General features: G+C 36.1%; 1 protein-coding gene across 1 annotated transcript in view; it reads left to right on the top strand.

Annotated features, from left to right (window-relative positions):
* COL11A1 (collagen type XI alpha 1 chain) overlaps positions 1 to 16,554 on the top strand; it is a 207,965-nt gene that overhangs the window by 55,614 nt on the left and 135,797 nt on the right. Inside the window, exon 5 of the mRNA XM_059377355.1 lies at positions 16,311 to 16,439. Within this exon, the coding sequence (XP_059233338.1) occupies positions 16,311 to 16,439 (129 nt within the window). The remainder of the gene's footprint in view (positions 1 to 16,310; positions 16,440 to 16,554) is intronic.

Raw genomic sequence — 16,554 nt, 5'->3', positions numbered from 1 at the left:
ATCTGGCTGTTAAATTCCTGTGTCAGTTACAATGATTGTGTAATTCATTATGTATATTGAATGTATATACATTATGAATATGTAATTCATAATTAATAATTTATCTCTGCCTGTTAACAAAAATTATCACATATGCTAATATATAAAATTTGTCTTGGGAAAAAATGTAACTTACCCTAAGATTGCGAGGTACGCATTACCTCCTAAAATTAGGAATGTTGCATAGCAAGTTTACTTTTGCACCCAAGAAAAATACAGTTCTTTGCGAGCATGACCCCTGTGTTTCACTGTTTAATAGACAGATGTACAGGTTGGCTATATCCTGTCATGAGCTAAGAAGTTTTCAGACTGAGATGGAAAAAAGATTTTTTTTTCAAAATTTAAATAGAGTAAAAGGTATATTTATTGTTTTATATATTTATATGCATATTTAAAAAATCCTCTTAGCCTTATGTATCTTATAAAATGGCCAGTTTTGACTTCATAAAACTTCAATTCACTAAAAGAAATGTATTATTCATTGTTACATGGTAGAGGAGTGGAACATAGTAAGCAAAAGGAAATATATATTTTTTTAAGTTATATTATTTCTGGACAGTATCACTGTATATAGGATGAGAATAATGAATGCATAGAGATGCTACAGTCAGTGATTTCACTTCATCCACTGAGAGATATTTCTCTAGCAATAAGTAATAAAAGAAGGGGATGCTAAATTGGTATGTTAAAAAGTCATTTCCAAATATCAGGCTTATTTGCTTATTTGCTTAGATATGTGCCAGTTCAACTATTAAACTCTTTATGGAATGATGAAAATAGTCTATCATGTTTTTTCATATTCAAAACTTGATACTTACTTTAAAAATAAGTCCAAAATTTACTGCCAAGTCAAAAGCTATGAAATAGAAAGTAAATGTCAAATTCTGCTGTTAACTTTGTGAGTCAGGCAGTGAAAATCGTACCTACATGCAAAGACCATATTTGACCTTTATGCTGACATGAGTTATAAGAACTTGTCCTTTAAGTCTGTGTTAAAAAACAAGTTAAATATATTAAATAATGTCTGCTGTTTTTTTTATCCAGATGATTTTTTTCTAAAATTATTTTTAAAAATAAGTCTCAAGATGATTTCCATTTTATTTTAAAATTCCACTTTTAGATTTTTAAATATTACTTTCGATTATATTTTTAAGAAAATAGATCTTTGTATAAAGTATCAGATAAATTTATTTAGGGAGAGGAATTAAGTTCTGGTGATGTACATTTTAATGTTCATTTTTATTTTTTTTATTTATTTTTTTAAAGATTTTATTTATTTATTTGACAGAGAGAGATTACAAGTAGGCAGAGAGGCAGGCAGAGAGAGAGGAGGAAGCAGGCTCCCTGCCAAGCTGAGAGCCCGATGCGGGACTCGATCCCAGGACCCTGAGATCATGACCTGAGCCGAAGGCAGCGGCTTAACCCACTGAGCCACGCAGGCGCCCTTAATGTTCATTTTTAAATGAAATTTTAAAATGAAAAATCCTGTTGTGATCTGAGAATCATCTCAGTATTTTTCGGACTTTTAATTTAAATTTTTACATGTGTTTTCTTAAATTGAGAAAAAACTAAATGTGTTATTTATTGTTGATTTGCATTAGTTTGACAAAATGAAATGCAAACTACAGAAGATGTAATTTTGATGTAAATACAAATACACATATATAATTCTGATGGGAATATGTTTTTCTGTTCTTTTTTCCATTGTTGACACGAAGATGGACTTGAATATAATTTCATTGATATGGAGTTAAGAGATAGAACCAGGAATTTTTTTTTTATTGAAGTACAGTTACCATATAATATTATATTAGTTATAATATACCACATATTGTTTGATATTTGTATACATTATGAAATCATTATTACAATAAGCCTAGTTACCATTTGTCACCATACATAGGATTTTTTACTGTATTCTTTGTGATGTACATTATATCCCAATTTCTCTTTAATTTATAACTGGAAGATTATACCTCTTAATCCCCTTCTCCTATTTCATCAATTGCCTTTCACTCTCCACCCCTGGGCAAACATCATTTTGTTCTCTGTATCTGTAAGTCAGCTTCTGTTTTGTTGTGTTTGTTTATTTGATGTGCTTTTTATATTCCACATGCAAAGAAATCACAAGGTATTTGTGTTTCTCTGCCTGACTTGTTTCCCTTATCCTAGTACACTCTAGGTCTATCCATGTGGTTGCAAATGACAATATTTCATTCTCTTTTTATGGCTGAGTAATAATCTATCACACGTGCATGCACACACACACATATACACACAACACCATATGTTCTTTGTATATCTTAGCATTTTTATTTTCCTTGAATAAATACCCACAAGTGATATTGCACGATCATATGATAGTTCTAGTTTTAATTTTTTGAGGACCCTTCATGGCATTTTCCATAGTGGCTATGCCAATTTGCATTCCTACCACCAGTGCATGAGGGTTCTTTTTTCTCCATACCTTCATTAGCACTTGTTATTCCTTTTGTGTGTATATGTGTGTGCGTGCGTGCAATAATTTTTAAGCCATTCTAGCTAGTATGAGGTAACATCCCACTATGGATTTGATTTGATTTCCCTAGTGATTAGTGATAATGAACATCTTTTCATGTGTCTTTGACCATCTGTATATCTTCTTTGGAAAAAATGTCTATTTCTCTGCTCATTTTTAATCAGATTGTTTTTTTGTTCGTTGATATTTAATTGTATAAGTTCTTTATATATTTTGGATGTTCATCTCTATCAGATACATCATTCGCAAAGATCTGCTTCTCTTCAGTACCTTGCCTTTTTGTTTTGTTGTTTTCCTTCACAGTGCAAAAACTTCTGAGTTTGATGTGGTCTCATTTGTTTTTTTTTTTTTTTTCCTTTTGTTCTCCTTTCCTGAGGAGACAGAGACCCCCCTCCCACCGCCAAATATTGCCAAGCCCAGTGTCAGAGAGTTTACTGCTTCTGTTTTCTTCTAGATTTGTGGTTTTAGGTCTTACATTTAAGTCTTTAATCCATTTGGAGTTCACTTTTGTACGCGGAGTAAGAAAGTGGCCCAGTTTCATTCTTCTGCATGTAGCTGTGTAGTTTTCCCAGCACCATATATTGAAGAGACTGTCTTTTCTCCATAGTATATTCTTGCCTTCTCTGTTGTAGGCTAATTAACCATAAAAGCATGGGTTTATTTCAGGGCTCTCTATTCTATTCTGTTAATCTATTCCATTTGGGGTCTTTGGTGATTCCATAATGCCACTGATACTTTTATAGGAATTCCATCACATCTGTAGATTAATTTTTTACCTTTCACTTAAGAATTAAAATGCATTTTGACATAGTCATATAAATGGATATTTAAACTCAGTATGAACTCTAGCATAATTTAATTCGATGAATTTGTTTTAAACTTCAGGTAAGTTTACTTAAAAATTTGCTCCCTTCAAATTCTTTCTTCATACTTGGAGTATACTTTTTTCTAAAAAAAACATTCTCACTTTATATTATCTCCAGTGGACTAAGGGATGTTTATACGTGATGATACTGGTAGGTATATGATAATCTATGATTATCCTGAGTTCTAGCTATTTGCCACATTAAATCAGCCAACATTTCTACAGCAGTTCCTAGACAAAATCGGATATTACCTTAGTTATAAATAAACAAAACTACTTTTTAAAAAGTTTTCTGTATTCTGTTATAATGACAACATTTACAGGGTATACCTGAAAACAAACTAGTTTTTTTTTTTTTTTTTGAGATTTTATTTATTTATTTGACAGACAGAGATCACAAGTAGGCAGAGAGGCAGGCAGAGAGAGAGAGGGAGGAAGGAGCCTCCCCGCTGAGCAGAGAGCACAATGCCGGGCTGGATCCCAGGACCCTGGAATCATGACCTGAGCCAAAGGCAGAGGCTTTAACCCACGGGGCTACCCAGGCGACCCTGAAAACAAACTAGTATTAATTCAGTCTGTATTAGTATTCTAGGGCTGCCATAACAAAATATTACAGACTGACTGTCTTAAACAACAGAACCTTATTTTTTTTTCACAGTTCTGGATGCTAAAACTCTGTGATCAAAATGTTAGCAGGTTTGATTTTGATTTCTTCTGAGACCTCTCTCCATATGTTGTAGGTGACCCGCTCCTCCTTCTGTCTTCATGTAGTCTTTTTTTGGTTGTGTCTGTGTCCTAATCTCCTTAAAAAGGGATGGTTGTATTGAATTAGGACCCACCATAATGACTTCATTTTACCTTAATTATTTCTCTATAGGTTCTGTCTCCAAATAAGTTTACACAATGAGGTTAAGACTTAAAAAAAAGTATATAAACCTGGGTTGGTTGAGGGGCACACAATTGAGCCCGAAACACTAAGTCTGGGCAAGTTCATTTTATCTTTGATTAGCAATGAGAAAATGCATATAGATTGCTATAAGAGAAGTATGTACTGTTTGATAAGGGAAATTTTCCCTGATTCTTACTGATTCCTGTAGCTCGCTTTGGGTTCAGTGATAAACCTTACAATCTGCAAGTAGAGGGACACAATTCAAAAGTAAATGAAGACAATTTTCTTGGAAGAAAAACTGAACTTATTCTGGAAACCATTATTAATTAATGGTTTTCCATTCCATTTTGTAGACCTAAGAGGCTCATCCCCAAATATTTCCTTTTATTTATTATCTCTTAACTGAGTAAATGATTTTTTTGCCATCCTGCTGCTGCTCACTCCAGAAACTAAAGAATTGCTTTCCATTCCTCTCTAATGCACTTTTCTTCATTTTTCCTGCCATTTTCAACCCACTCCATTATTAGCGCCCAGTCTCTGAACCCTGCAGTTATTTTTCCCTAATATGTCAGCTCTATGTCTCTTTTGTTCATTTGTGCTTTGGCTTAGATTAATTTCTCAGCACTTAACTACGTGGATTCCTAACTGATTCCCATGCTTCCAAACTGGCTGCATCCAAATCATCCTTCCCTATGTTGTCAATGATTTTTTTTTTTAAAGATTATATTTATTTATTTGACAGAGAGAGATCACAAGTAGGCAGAGAGGCAGGCAGAGAGAGAGGAGGAAGCAGGCTCCCTGCTGAGCAGAGAGTCCGATGCGGGGCTCGATCCCAGGACCCTGAGATCATGACCTGAGCCGAAGGCAGCGGCTTAACCCACTGAGCCACCCAGGCGCCCCTGTTGTCAATGATTTAATTAAAATACAGCATTGATCAATTTGTTCCATTGTTCAAAATCCTTGAATGACACTCCATAACTTCTAGAATTGAGTTCACATAACAAGGTTTTGTTTGTTTGTTTTTTTAATTGTTCCTCCCATCGCCTCTTTCCCACTCTCAACCCTCACTACTCATTATCATCACATAGGGCCTTCCTTTCAACTACGGGGCACTGTGGTTACGTCTCTGGCTTCCTCATGCTGTTTCACACCTCCAAAACTTTGGTTAAGATGCTTTTTCTATTTAGTGCTATTTCCCTCTGCATCTTCTTCATCAAACTAACTCATGTTTGCTCATAACATATCATTAAGGTTTTTCCAAGAAGCATTTCATAAAAACATTCATTCCCATTGAAATATCTACCTGTTGTAAAATTAACGGGGACAAGAATGTGTTATGGGAAATTTGCAGTTTAGATGAGTTTATAGAACACAATTGCAGCTGTGTAATTTACTTTAGTATTAAGTGAGAAGAAATTTTTAATTCTAGAAATTTATGAAATTCAGTGAGGGACATCATCTATATATACTTAGGTCTATTTTTTCTGATATTATCAAAAGTAAATTATTCTCAGGATACTAGGGTGGCTCAGTGGGTTAAGCCTCTGCCTTCGGCTCAGGTCATGATCTCGGGGTTCTGGGGTCGAGCCTCACATCGGGCTCTCTGCTCAGGGGGGAGCCTTCTTCCCCCTCTCTCTCTGCTTGCCTCTCCACCTACTTGTGATCTGTCAAATAATAAATAAAATCTTTTTTAAAAAAGTAAATTATTCTCTTAGAATGTAAGTAACATCCAAGTTTTAATATGAAAAGTTTGAGTCCTCCAAGATTACAAGTGGAAACCAGGGTCCTGGGGTCAAGACCCTTTCAGGCTCCCTGCTCAGCAAGGAGTCTGCTTCTCCCTCTCCCTCTGTGCACTCTCTCTCTCACAAATAAATAAATAAATTTTCAGAAAAATAAAAAAATAAACACTATACAGACACACACACACACACACACACACACACACACATACAGATACTCGTTGTTAGACTGACATTCAAGAGAGACTATGTATAGATAAACTGGTTAAAAATGTACTCTTTATTTGAACAGTGATAGTTGAACATAGATCCAGCCTCTGCATTTGCTGTTTTGGTTATATATGAGTTTCCTTGCCATTCTTGTGATTTGATTTTGTTCCAAGCATATAATCCATTCTCAGGTCACACTGAATTGAACATGACAGCTGATCAGAGCACAGTTTCCATTGCGCATTCCAGGAATCAGCTGCTGTGATGTTCAGTTCAGTGGATACTTAGGCTGGGAACTGACCAACTAAACACTGGTTGACTTCACATAGGATGAGGAGTTGAATTTGGAAATTCAGACACTTAACAGTGGCATATTGACATTTGACCTTGAAACATTAGTCCAATCTCTTATATCACATTTTTTTAAATCAAACTGATTTTATACATGGGAAAAAGCTAAATGTGTCTTAAATATGTGTGTTATAGAGCACGATGTAGTTTATTCATTGCATCAAAATTTGAAATAGCTAGGCTTTATAAACACACACACACACGCATAAAAAAAACAAAACGCAAAAACAAAAGAGATAAACCGAACAAAAATTATTAGCATATGTGCATTATATTATAGTTGTCAAAGGAAAATATGCTATTACTTATTAATTGGTCCTGATAAAACTGTGGCAGTATTGTTTTCACTGCATGTGATGTTTAGAAGAACCTCATCTTTATAGATGGGTACCATTTGGTTTTTTTACATTTGCTTTGCTTTTCACCTTAGTCTCATCCTGTCTATATGCAAATACTACTGTGACACAGCTGTAGATAGCAAGGTAATTGCATCAACTCCAACTCTGGCTTTGTAGGTCATCAGAGGACGAGGATGTCTTTTTCATGGTTCGTGTGCTGCAGATGCCAATATTACTTGGTAACTTCACCCTTTTCCAGCTGTGGAACTTTTTGTGACTATTGAATCTAAATATTTACAGTTTATTCATCTTGTCAGGGTGCTTCTGTTTATCTGCAGACTGTCTCACGGCATGTCCTATGATTAACATAAAACACCGTAAAACACCTTCTGGGGAATATTATACTGTAGCTTTTTAACTGAATTTTTCAGTTTCTTTCCAGTAATGTATTTTATGGCTAAATATTAAATACCTGAAATAGGAATTTATAGTGAAAGATTGGCAGGATTCCATTTAATGAGTCAAGTAAGGACGTAGAAAACCAGAATTCTTTTCAAAAATATACTATTTTAAAAATACCATATGCTTATAAGATAGGCAACATTTTTTTTTCTGTTTTAGCAACAGCTTCACTTGATTCATTGTATTTCATATAATTAAATATGAATTCTGGAGTTCTGGAGAGGATCTTAGATATGATCACTACATGTATTCATTTTACAAAAGATGAATGAGGGGACTTGCATAATTCCACATAGTTAATGGCAAAGTTGGGAGAAAATTTAAGAGTCAGGATTTCTACTTGAAACCCTCAGTGATGGCAGCACTAAAGATGTTCTCAGTGATGCCTCATTATTATCTTTTTTTTTAAAATTTTTTTATTTTTTATAAACATATATTTTTATCCCCAGGGGTACAGTCTGTGAATCACCAGGTTTATACACTTCACAGCACTCACCAAAGCACATACCCTCCCCAATGTCCATAATCCCACCTCCTTCTCCCAGACCCCCTCCCCCCAGCAACCCTCAGTTTGTTTTGTGAGATTAAGAGTCACTTATGGTTTGTCTCCCTCCCAATCCCATCTTGTTTCATTTATTCTTCTCCTACCCACTTAAGCCCCCATGTTGCATCACCACTTCCTCATATCAAGAGGATCATATGATAGTTGTCTTTCTCTGCTTGACTTATTTCACTAAGCATGATACGCTCTAGTTCCATCCATGTTGTCGCAAATGGCAAGATTTCATTTCTTTTGATGGCTGCATAGTATTCCATTGTGTATATATACCACATCTTCTTGATCCATTCATCTGTTGATGGACATCTAGGTTCTTTCCATAGTTTGGCTATTGTGGACATTGCTGCTATAAACATTCGGGTGCACGTGCCCCTTTGGATCACTACGTTTGTATCTTTAGTGCAATTGCTGAGTCATAGGGCAGTTCTATTTTCAACATTTTGAGGAACCTCCATGCTGTTTTCCAGAGTGGCTGCACCAGCTTTCATTCCCACCAACAGTGTAGGAGGGTTCCCCTTTCTCTGCATCCTCGCCAGCATCTGTCATTTCCTGACTTGTTGATTTTAGCCATTCTGACTGGTGTGAGGTGATATCGCATTGTGGTTTTGATTTGTATTTCCCTGATGCCGAGTGATATGGAGCACTTTTTCATGTGTCTGTTGGCCATCTGGATGTCTTCTTTGCAGAAATGTCTGTTCATGTCCTCTGCCCATTTCTTGATTGGATTATTTGTTCTTTGGGTGTTGAGTTTGCTAAGTTCTTTATAGATTCTGGACACTAGTCCTTTATCTGATATGTCGTTTGCAAATATCTTCTCCCATTCTGTCAGTTGTCTTTTGATTTTGTTAACTGTTTCCTTTGCTGTGCAAAAGCTTTTGATCTTGATGAAATCCCAATAGTTCATTTTTGCCCTTGCTTCCCTTGCCTTTTTGGCGTTGTTCCTAGGAAGATGTTGCTGCAGCTGATGTGGAAGAGGTTGCTGCCTGTGTTCTCCTCAAGGATTTTGATGGATTCCTTTTGCACATTGAGGTCCTTCATCCATTTTGAGTCTATTTTTGTGTGTGGTGTAAGGAAATGGTCCAATTTCATTTTTCTGCATGTGGCTGTCCAGTTTTCCCAGCACCATGTATTGAAGAGGCTGTCTTTTATCCATTGGACATTCTTTCCTGCTTTGTCGAAGATTAGTTGACTGTAGAGTTGAGGGTCTATTTCTGGGCTCTCTATTCTGTTCCATTGATCTATGTGTCTGTTTTTGTGCCAGTACCATGCTGTCTTGATGATAACAGCTTTGTAATAGAGCTTGAAGTCCGGAATTGTGATGCCACCAACGCTGGCTTTCTTTTTCAATATCCCTTTGGCTATTCGAGGTCTTTTCTGGTTCCATATAAATTTTATAATTATTTGTTCCATTTCTTTGAAAAAGATGGATGGTACTTTGATAGGAATTGCATTAAATGTGTAGATTGCTTTAGGTAGCATAGACATTTTCACAATATTTATTCTTCCAATCCAGGAGCATGGAACATTTTTCCATTTCTTTGTGTCTTCCTCAATTTCTTTCATGAGTACTTTATAGTTTTCTGAGTATAGATTCTTTGCCTCCTTAGGTTTATTCCTAGGTATCTTATGGTTTTGGGTGCAATTGTAAATGGGATTGACTCCTTAATTTCTCTTTCTTCTGTCTTGCTGTTGGTGTAGAGAAATGCAACTGATTTCTGTGCATTGATTTTATATCCTGACACTTTACTGAATTCCTGTATAAGTTCTAGCAGTTTTGGAGTGGAGTCTTTTGGGTTTTCCACATATAATATCATATCATCTGCGAAGAGTGATAATTTGACTTCTTCTTTGCCGATTTGGATGCCTTTAATTTCCTTTTGTTGTCTGATTGCTGACGCTAGGACCTCTAGTACTATGTTGAATAGCTGTGGTGATAACGGCAACCCTGTCATAATCCTGACCTTAGCGGAAAAGCTTTCAGTTTTTCCCCATTGAGAATGATATTTGCGGTGGGTTTTTCATAGATGGCTTTGATGATATTGAGGTATGTGCCCTCTATCCCTATGCTTTGAAGAGTTTTGATCAGGAAGTGATGCTGTACTTTGTCAAATGCTTTTTCAGCATCTATTGAGAGTATCATATGGTTCTTGTTCTTTCTTTTATTGATGTGTTGTATCACATTGACTGATTTGCGGATGTTGAACCAAACTTGCAGCCCTGGAATAAATCCCACTTGGTCATGGTGAATAATCCTTTTAATGTACTGTTGAATCCTGTTGGCTAGTATTTTGTTGAGTATTTTCGCATCTGTGTTCATCAAGGATATTGGTCTATAGCTCTCTTTTTTGATGGGATCCTTGTCTTGTTCTGGGATCAAGGTGATGCTGGCCTCATAAAATGAGTTTGGAAGTTTTCCTTCCATTTCTATTTTTTGGAACAGTTTCAGGAGAATAGGAATTAGTTCTTCTTTAAATGCTTGGTAGAATTCCCCTTGGAAGCCGTCTGGCCCTGGGCTTTTGTTTGTTTGGAGATTTTTAATGACTGTTTCAATCTCCTTACTGGTTATGGGTCTGATCGGGCTTTCTATTTCTTCCTGGTTCAGTTGTGGTAGTTTATATGTTTCTAGGAATGAATCCATTTCTTCCAGATTGTCAAATTTATTGCCGTAGAGTTGTTCATAGTATGTTCTTATAATAGTTTGTATTTCTTTGGTGTTAGTTGTGATCTCTCCTCTTTCATTCATGATTTTATTTATTTGGGTCCTTTCTCTTTTCTTTTTGATAAGTCGGGCCAGGGGTTTATCAATTTTATTAATTCTTTCAAAAAACCAGCTCCTAGTTTCGTTGATTTGTTCTATTGTTTTTTTGGTTTCTATTTCATTGATTTCTGCTCTGATCTTTATGATTTCTCTTCCCCTGCTGGGCTTAGGGTTTCTTTCTTGTTCTTTCTCCAGCTCCTTTAGGTGTAGGGTTAGGTTGTGTACCTGAGACCTTTCTTGTTTCTTGGGAAAGGCTTGTACCGCTATATATTTTCCTCTCAGGACTGCCTTTGTTGTGTCCCACAGATTTTGAACCGTTGTATTTTCATTATCATTTGTTTCCATGATTTTTTTCAATTCTTCTTTAATTTCCCCGTTGACCTATTCATTCTTTAGAAGGATGCTGTTAAGTCTCCATGTATTTGGGTTCTTTTCAAACTTCTTTTTGTGGTTGAGTTCTAGCTTTATAGCATTGTGGTCTGAAAATATGCAGGGAATGATCCCAATCTTTTGATACTGGTTGAGTCCTGATTTAGAACCGAGGATGTGATCTATTCTGGAGAATGTTCCATGTTCACTAGAGAAGAATGTGTATTCTGTTGCTTTGGGATGAAATGTTCTGAATATATCTGTGATGTCCATCTGGTCCAGTGTGTCGTTTAAGGCCTTTATTTCCTTGCTGATCTTTTGCTTGGATGATCTGTCCATTTCAGTGAGGGGAGTGTTAAAGTCCCCTACTATTATTGTATTATTGTTGATGTGTTTCTTTGATTTTGTTATTAATTGGTTTATATAGTTGGCTGCTCCCACATTGGGGGCATAGATATTTAAAATTGTTAAATCTTCTTGTTGCACAGACCCTTTCAGTATGCTATAGTGTCCTTCCTCATCTTTTATTATAGTCTTTGGCTTAAAATCTAATTGATCTGATATAAGGATTGCCACTCCTGCTTTCTTCTGATGTCCATTAGCATAAATTCTTTTCCACCCCCTCACTTTAAATCTGGAGGTGTCTTCGGGCTTAAAATGAGTTTCTTGGAGGCATCATATAGATGGGTTTTGTTTTTTTATCCATTCTGATACCCTGTTTCTTTTGACAGGGGCATTTAGCCCATTAACATTCAGGGTAACTATTGAGAGATATGTATTTAGTGCCATTGTATTGCCTGTAAGGTGACTGTTACTGTATATGGTCTCTGTTCCTTTCTGATATACCACTTGTAGGCTCTCTCTTTGCTTAGAGGACCCCTTTCAAAATTTCCTGTAGAGCTGGTTTGGTGTTTGCAAATTCTTTCAGTTTTTCTTTGTCCTGGAAGGTTTTAATCTCTCCTTCTATTTTCAATGATAGCCTAGCTGGATATAGTATTCTTGACTGCATGTTTTTCTCATTTAGTGCTTTGAAAATATCATGCCAGCTCTTTCTGGTATGATACCAGCTCTTTCAGGTATCTGTGGATAAGTCAGCTGCCAATCTAATATTTTTACCATTGTATGTTACAGACTTCTTTTCCCGGGCTGCTTTCAGGATTTTCTCTTTGTCACTGAGACTTGTAAATTTTACTATTAGGTGACGGGGTGGGCCTATTATTATTGATTTTGAGGGGCGTTCTCTGAACCTCCTGAATTTTGATCCTGGTTCCCTTTGCCATATTGGGGAAATTCTCCCCAATAATTCTCTCCAGTATACCTTCTGCTCCCCTCTCTCTTTATTCTTCTTCTGGAATCCCAATTATTCTAATGTTGTTTCGTCTTATGGTGTCACTTATCTCTCAAATTCTCCCCTCGTGGTCCAGTAGCTGTTTGTCCCTCTTTTGCTCAGCTTCTTTATTCTCTGTCATTTGGTCTTCTATATCACTAATTCTTTCTTCTGCCTCATTTATCCTAGCAGTGAGAGCCTCCATTTTTGATTGCACCTCATTAATAGCTTTTTTGATTTCAACTTGGTTAGATTTTAGTTCTTTTATTTCTCCAGAAAGGGCTTTTATATCTCTCGAGAGGGTTTCTCTAATATCTTTTTGATATCTTTTCTCTAATATCTTTTCGATATCTAATGCCTTTTTCGAGCCCGGCTAGAACCTTGAGAATTGTCATTCTGAACTCTAGATCTGACATATTACCAATGTCTGTATTGATTAGGTTCCTAGCCTTCGGTACTGCCTCTTGTTCTTTTTTTTTGTGTTGAATTTTTCCGTCTTGTCATTTTGTCCAGATAAGAGTATATGAAGGAGCAAGTAAAATACTAAAAGGGTGGCAACAACCCCAGGAAAATATGCTTTAACCAAATTAGAAGAGATCTCAAATCGTGAGGGGGGAGAAAGGGGATAGAAAGTTGTTCAAAAAGGAAGAAAGAAAAAAAAAGAAAAAAGAAAAAAAAAGAAAAGAAAAGAATTAAAAAAAAGAAAACAAATAAGAAAAATATAAAAAAGAAAAAATATATATATTGGATAAACTAGTTAAAAAACATTAAAAAAGAAAAAGGTAAAAGTTTAAAAAAAAATTACCAGAAGGTGAGAAAAAAAACAAAAAATGAAAAAGAAAAAAATTAAATTAACTGCAAGACTAAAAAAAATCACAAGGAAAAAGCCATGAGTTCCGTGCTTTGCTTTCTCCTTCTCTGGAATTCTGCTGCTCTCCTTGGTATTGAAACCGCACTCCTTGGTAGGTGAACTTGGTCTTGGCTGGATTTCTTGTTGATCTTCTGAGGGACGGGCCTGGTGTAGTGATTCTCAAGTGTCTTTGCCCCAGCCTGATAAGGGGCCGGGGTAAGTTATCTGCTCAGGTTTGCTTTCAGGAGCTTTTGTTCCCTGAGCGCTTTCTGTAGAGTTCCGGAGGACGGGAATACAAATGGCGGCCTCCTGGTCTCCGGCCCGGAGGAGCCGAGAGCCCAGGGCCGCACTCCTCAGTGCGCCCTCAGAGAACAGCGCCCAGTTACTCCCGTCTGCCTGACCTCCGGCCGCGCTCCGAGCTCACCGAGCCTGCGACTGGTTCAAGGTAACACCGAGCTGTGAGCTTACTGTCGGCTCTGTCTCTGTAGCCGGCTTTCCCGTTCCAATACCCGCAAGCTCTGTGACACTCAGACACCCCCGATCCTTCTGTGACCCTGCGGGACCTGGGGCCACGCTGACCCCGGGTGGGCTTCGCCCTGGTTTAGCCTCTGGAGTGATGTCCCTCAGCGGAACAGACTTTTAAAAGTCCTGATTTTGTGCGGGGTTGCTCCGCCGCTTGCCGGGAGCCGGCCCCTCCCCCCCGGGGTCTATCTTCCCGTCGCTTTGGATTCACTTCTCCGCCGGTCCTACCTTTCAGAAAGTGGTTGTTTTTCTGTTTTCAGAATTGCTGTTCTTCTTCTCTTCGATCTGCCAATAGATTTTCAGGTGTTTGCAATCTTTAGATTAGCTATCTAGCTGATCTCTGGCTAGCTGAAGTAGTCTCAGCCTGCTGCTTCTCCGCCATCTTGACTCCTCCCTCGCCTCATTATTATCTTATCAACGGAATGAAAAACTGTGTATTCAGATTTCTGTTTGTTACTTATTATTATCAATTTATATAACTATATAATTATTTGTATATAATTCAGTTGTGGCTACTCAGTGTTCTGAATTGATCAGCTAATATTTGAGAGATGCTATCAATAAATTTTAAGAACTTATATTAGTTAAATATGTGAGCATATTTAAAATCAATGGGCATAAAAGAAATATTAGAGACTTTCCTATCTATTTACAAAAAAGAATCCTGAAAAAAAAAATCTCAGAAACAATCTAATTTGATTGATTAATTATATTGACTCATGACAGGGAAATAAATAATTTTCAAATTGGAACACTAAAATAGTATGACTATTTTATTTTGTTATTTATTATGACTATTTATTTTGTTATTTATTTTGTTACTTGGGTGTTACTTGACCATATTAAAGACTGTTCTTTTATTTCCAAATTTTTACTTAAATTCTAGTTAAACATAGAGTGTAATATTGGTTTCAGGAGTAGAATTTAATGATTCATTACTTATCTATAACATCCAGTGCTCGACACAATGACCCTCCTTAATATCTATCACCCATAGAGACCACCCCAGGCCATCTCCTTCCAGCGACCCTCAGTTTGTTCTCAATAGTTCAGAGTCTCTTATGGTTTATTAAAGCACTGTTTGAATGATCGAATGAAATGACTAGATGAAATGATGAAATTCTCTCCTGGGATTCTTTGTAGGAGACTTTTAAAATTTAATGTCTATATTTTCTATATTTTCATTAGGCTATACTTTGATTCTTATTATGTCACTCCTCTTAACAACATGCCAAAAAGCTGGAATAACTTTGAAATTATTCAAAATGGAATCAGGAGTTCTATGGATCAGACTTATGTGCTCAAAATTACAAGGACTTTAATCATCAAGTCAAATGACTATTGACTCAAAAATTCTTCTGGGCCTGAGTATAATTATGAATTGATATAGCCGTGACCCATGGCTTTATATGAAACTAGTTACATGTTGAATTATACCCTGTGGAAATAGTCAGATTGCTTCAGGAGCAGAATATTACAGTTTTTCTCTTGCTTACACAGTTTTCAGAACCAGTTTCCAGAATCTCCTGCAATTAAACTCTTTAGATAATCCTGTTACTAATTATTTGTAATTTTTTAAATTAAAATTATGCAGAATTCAAAATAAGAGAGTTTTAATGTATGCTTAGATGCTCCATTACTTAGTAAAAATATCTCAAATTTCTGGCTTTTTATTCATAATTTGAATTTTTCTGGTCTCTGCATTTCTTACCCATCTTTGTAAATAAGAATTCCTTTTGATACCAACTCCTTTATGAGAACACAATAGTAGGATCTATATTTTCTTTTAAAAATTCTCATATAAATTTGTCTAATAATAATAATTCCCTTTGATTTGATTGAACTGTGTAGTTTATGTTGAAAATATATTACTATCTTTATATATCTAGAGGTTTTAAATTTTATTTACTGTTTCATCAGCTTATTACTTATATTTTCTTTGTCTTATTTTATGCAGTGTAAGCTGTGAATGCAGTAAAATCAAGTTTTAACAAATGGATGCATATAGTAAAGATTGTCTAAACCACAGAATAATAGAATAACAGCTTAATATTAACAGCTGATTTGTAAGACAGGTGTAGTTTTTCTTTAATCCTATCAGACTATTTTTTATTTAAGTTTTTTGTTTTAATTCCAGTGTAGCTAGCATACAGTGTTACATTAGTGTCATGTGTGCAGTATGGTGTTTCCACAATTCCATTACTCTGTGCTCATCATGACAAGTTCGCTTTTCAATCCCCATCCCCTGTTTTACCCATACTGCTCTCACCTCTCCTCTGGTAACTATCGGTTTATTATTTATAGTTAAGAGTCTGTTTCTTGGTTTCTTTGTCTGTCTTTCTCTTTTTCCCTTGCTTCTTTGTTTTGTCCTGTAAGACTGTTTTTAACATTGAATGTAAGTGATAATTCTTCAGGTATTCAACAATAAACTACACATTATTTCCTAGAGTAAATCTTGCTCTGATCTATGTATATCCGAATATGCTCACTACATCCATGTTTATTTCTTGACAGGGGGACATCCAGCAGCTGTTGATCATAGGTGACCCCAAAGCTGCTTATGACTACTGTGAGCATTATAGTCCAGACTGTGACTCTTCAGTGCCCAAGGCTGCTCAGGCTCAGGAACCGCAGATTGATGAGGTGAGGACCGTAACATCAGGGCACGTTTTCTAGTTTTGAGGCTTATCACTATTATTCAATTTTGATTAAAGTATACTTTGCATTTAATAGTGTTTTACCATTTCTAGAAGAGTGA

Source organism: Mustela nigripes, chromosome 14 (assembly GCF_022355385.1).
Source record: "Mustela nigripes isolate SB6536 chromosome 14, MUSNIG.SB6536, whole genome shotgun sequence".
NCBI classification, from domain to species: Eukaryota; Metazoa; Chordata; class Mammalia; order Carnivora; family Mustelidae; genus Mustela; species Mustela nigripes.
The sequence above is the reverse complement of the archived record's forward strand: the minus strand, read 5'-3'. Positions and strand labels throughout refer to the sequence as shown.